A 4,647-nucleotide genomic window follows, 5' to 3' on the forward strand; every position below is an offset into this window, starting at 1 on the left:
CTCTCTTAGTGAGTGTGTGATCCAAATTGCAAAATCAAATTTGTGGGTTAAGAGAGAATTTGAAAAAGAGAGCAAGCCACCACTTGAGCACTTGTGCATATTGTTAATCTCGTGATTCGCATTTGTTACTCTTGGACTCTTCGGTCCTAGACGGTTAGGCGTCGCCGGAGAGCACCCGAGAGATTGTTGTGTGCCTCGGAAAGTTTGTAACGGTCGATTCCGCCGCCTCGGAATCAAATTAGTGGAAGGAGGTAAAGGAGTTGGAAAGACTCCGGCTAGAGTGACCTTCGTGGTAACCTCTAGGGCTGACCTTCGCTGGGTCGCCCGCAGCCCCCTCAACGGAGAGTAGGACTCGAACGAGTCCGAACTTCGGTAAAACAAATATCGTGTCTCAATTCGCATTTCATTTGATATTTGTGTTGCTCTAGCTATTCTGCAGGTTCTCTGTGTATATTGTCATCTCCATTAGGTGCCTGCAGTTTGGTTTGAAGATAGAAATCGAAAGGAGCAAGTTCGGGGCCGATCTGCAGAAATCGTGTATACCGGACACGTCCAGTATTCATACCGGACACGTCCGGTATTTCCTGCCTGCACTGAAAATATTTATTCTCTGTTCTAACTTGGTGTTACAGGGTTGTAGCTTCTAGATATATTCTTTATACCTTGTTTACTCTGTGGCTAACTTGTGAGGGGTGGTAGTACTCTTTATTTAGAGTTTCCATTTTGGAAACTCCCCTTTCTAATTGTTTCCGCATTTAAATGTGTTAATTTTCAGAAACGCCTATTCACCCCACCTCTAGGCGACATCCTAAGTCCTTTCAGGGAGGGCGTGGGGGGGGGGGGGGGGCGGATCTGGGGAGGGAGGAGGAGAGGGAGGGCGCGGGCGGACCTGGGGATGGAGGAGGAGAGAGAGGGGGCGGGAGGATCTAGGGAGGAAGGAGGAGAGAGAGGGTGCGGAGGAGGAGAGAGTGGGGGTGGGCCGATCTGGGGAGGGAGGAGGAGAGAGAGGGCGTGGGCGGATCTAGGGAGAGAGGAGGAGAGAGGGCGCGGGCGGATCCGGTTAATTAAGGAGAGTATTTTTTCCTTTGCCGAGTGTCCTAGATCTGGGCATTCGGCAAAGTTTTTTTTCTTCTCCTTCTTTCCCAGAAAAAAGATTTTTTTCCTTTGCCGAGTGTCCTAGATCAGGGCACTCGGCAAAGTTTTTTTTTCATTTTTTTTCTTCTCCTTTCTGAGAAAAAAAGATTTTTTTGCTTTGCAGAGTGTCCTAGATCTGGGCACTCGGCAAAGTTTTTTTTTTTCATTTTTTTTCTTCTCCTTCTTTCCGAGAAATTTTTATTTATTTATTTGTCGAGTGTCAAAAAAAAAAACACTCGACAAACCCCCTCTTTGCCGAGTGTTTTTTTTTACACTCGGCAAACCTCCTCTTTACCGAGTGTTTTTTTTTGCCGAGTGTTTTTAGCGTAGCACTCGACAAAGAACTTATTTACCGAGTGCCCGAGAGAATACACTCGGCAAACATAAAAACACTCGGCAAATTTGACGTTAAAATTCGAATAGTGATGGCCGTCGGTGATTGTTTATTCTGAAGTAGTGATTCCAACTGCAATGCTGTCTAGCGAGGAGCTCGGTTGGTTTAGTTGCAGGTAGACATGTTTGCTTCCTCTCTCCTCGTGTGGAGTTTCTTCTAATATAATCAAAATAATGAGTAAAATGGACGAGCGCTGTTTTTATTTGTTAAAAAAAAGGAGTTCAGGGCCACAGGGGGTCGTAATAACCAGACATAAAGACCCACTAGTTATTATGTACTAGTGAGCGATGACTCAAATAATAGTATTTCTTGAAGGAAACGGAAACGGAAACCAAAACCGGAATTGGAAATTAAACGGAGACGGAAGGATTATTGATGGGCAGGACCGCAGGATCGCTGGAGCATTCAGCAGCAGCGCTTTTGGATGGTGAGGTGTCCGGTCATGTGCCAGCCCTCCTTCTCGCCCGCTTCGCCGCGCGCGTACGGGCACCACGGCGTGAAGTTGGGCAAGCTCTCCAGCATCTTCCACTTAGCGTTGGGGTCCTCCTCGTCGTCGGAGCTACTGGACCACGTCGGCGTCGAGTACTCGTAGCGGCTGTGCGTGATGCGGTGGAACTCCTGGATGTCCCTGTTCTTGGCTATGTCCGTGGTGTCACGCAGGTTTACGGAGAAGATGTCGCCGTAGGGCCTGACCGAGTGCGTGAAGTGCGGCATGGAGATGGGGTCGGCGGAGACCGCGGCGAGGTCGGCGGCGAAGACAATGCTCGCCATGTCCGGGCTGAACACGGGGTGGTTGATGTGCCCGGCGATGGTGGGCGCGCTGTGGATCACCCGCACGGGCACCGGCACCTCGCCCTTCTTGATGCCTTTCGCGTTCACCAGGTACACGGCGAAGTAGCCTGGGTCCAGGCCGTGGTCCTTCTCCGGCTCGTCCCTGCCCTTGACGACGTCTGCCTCGGGCCTGCCGGAGGAGGAGAAGACGATCCAGTCGCAGCCCTCCCTGGGCGACCAGCTGCAGTGGGTGTCGGTCCATGCTCCGTCGGTGAGCTGGTCCACACCAGCGGCCTCCCCCTTCACTGCGTCTATGATGTAGAGGTTCTTGTGCTGCCTCTTCCCTCCCGGCACCCTGTTCCTGCTGGACCGGAACACGAGCTTGGTGCCCTCGGCGTTGGTGGACGGGAAGGCGCAGTTGTACTCCTCGTCGGTGAGCGGGAACGTCTCCACGTTCTCGTAGTCCTCCCTGGACACGTTAGGGATCCTCATGATCTGCACCGGGCTGTCGATGGAGAAGGCCGGCCCTTCGCAGACGTAGAGCGTGTCCAGGTCGTCGTTCTGGTTCCACGACGTGGAGAAGACGCTCTTGGACGCCCTCACCTTGTACACCACGCGGAGGCCTCTGCTGTCGGCGAGCCACACGGCCTTGAACTCGTTGTCCACGAAGGCCAGCTTCTTGCCGTTCTTGGAGACGGACGGGAACACGCCGGTCACCCGGAAGAGCCCCACGTCCGCGTGCGACTCCGGCGGCTGCACCTTGTCGAACCTCCTCTGGATGCTCGTCGTACTCCTTTGGATCTTGAGTAGCTTGTCCGTTCTGCAGCGGTGGTAGCCGACGCGTCTTCCTCCGTCGAGCACGAAGGGGTTGTAGTGGTCCCCTTCAGGCCTCGTCTTCTGGGTGATGGGCACCGGCGGCTGCCCCGCCGGCGAGGCCGTGTCGAAGATCTCGATGTGCCTGTACTGTGTCACCACGCGCTCCACCTTCATGAGAACCTGCTTGGATTTCTCGCGGACGGTGGCCACGGCCACTTTGGTCTCGCTGATGGCAGCTGGAGTCATGGCATCGATGCTCTCCGGCGTCACGCGTTCTTCCTTGCCAGAAGCGATGTCGTACCGGAAGACGCCCCACCTGGCGGTGTTGGAGGGCGGCGTGGTGTCGAACCCTCGGTGGAAGAAGATGACATTGTCGCTGCCCCACGTCGGCCAGCCACCGTCCTTGATAAGGCGGCTGCGGCCCAGGCCGCCCTGCGCTCGCCGGTCCACGTTCATAATCACAATGTCCGTCTTGAGGTTCTCGATCTCGCCGCTCCACCTGTTCTGTTGGAAGTTGGCCACCGCCACCATCTTCCCAGACGGCGACACCGCGGGGCTCAGATCATACTGGCCCGGCGGCGTCAGTCGCTCGGTCTTGCCGTCGGCGAGGTTGGTTCGGTACACCACGGTCCACGGGGCCCGCCGTGCTCTCACCGGCTCCTTGGTGGACACGTACACCAGGGAGTGGCCGACGGTGGAACGCCCAACTTTGAAGCCCCCAGCGACGCAGCCGCTGTCCTCCATGCGCACGCCGCCGAAGGTGTCGGCGCCGTAGATGTCGGCCAGGCTCAGCACCTTGACCTTGCCGCCGGCGACGAAGCGCAAAGCCACGTGCAGCGTCTCCAGGCCGCTGTCCCTCTCGGAGACAAACACCAGGCCAGTGACGCGGCCCTGCACCGCGTCCTCCGGGGTGGCGCCGCACGCCGACGCCAGCTTCGGGTTCTTCTTGCCCAAGAACGTCAGGAGCTCTCTCAGCGCCGCTGCTGGGATGGGCTGTCCGTTCTGGTTGTACGACTCGCCATCGGTGAGGAGCAGCTCGTCCTTGGCCGACAGCGGCGTCGGATTAGTGGGGCAGGAGAAGATGTCCAGGGGCACCGGTGGCCTGTAGGTCCCGAAGAAAGCTATGCTGCCGCGGCTCTTGCCCATTCCGATCTATCCAAAGAAAGAACAAAGAGATGTTCTTCACTTAATGATTGGTCGGTTTGTGTTTGTGTGGTTAGATGAGGAGCTGTGATGCCTCATATATAGAGTAGCTATGGACTGACACTACGCCACACAGGGTTTGCAGGGACGGTTTTAGAGGGTTTGTAGGGACAATTTGGACAACCACTCCTACCAAACCGTATCTACAAATCATGCATTTATAGGAGCGGTTTTCAGACCACTCGTACAAATCGATTTGTATAGGCGGCTGGTATTACCAGCCGTCCCTACAAATAGATTTGTAGCGGCTGCTGGTGTTATCAACCGCCCCTACAAATCGATTTGTAGGGGCGGCTGGTAACCCTAGATGCCTTTACGAAATCGATTTG

The 4,647-nt window shown here is 55.2% G+C and overlaps 1 protein-coding gene across 1 annotated transcript; it reads right to left on the reverse strand.

The window, feature by feature from the left end:
* Positions 1–1,726: 1,726 nt before the first annotated feature.
* On the reverse strand, positions 1,727–4,306 carry LOC136482993 (uncharacterized). The gene has a single exon (XM_066480130.1). The coding sequence runs from the start codon at positions 4,259–4,261 to the stop codon at positions 1,934–1,936; it is 2,328 nt and encodes a 775-aa protein (XP_066336227.1). The 5' UTR covers positions 4,262–4,306; the 3' UTR covers positions 1,727–1,933.
* Between the last annotated feature and the right edge of the window lie 341 nt (positions 4,307–4,647).

Source organism: Miscanthus floridulus, chromosome 9, assembly GCF_019320115.1.
Source record: "Miscanthus floridulus cultivar M001 chromosome 9, ASM1932011v1, whole genome shotgun sequence".
Classification (NCBI taxonomy): Eukaryota; Viridiplantae; Streptophyta; class Magnoliopsida; order Poales; family Poaceae; genus Miscanthus; species Miscanthus floridulus.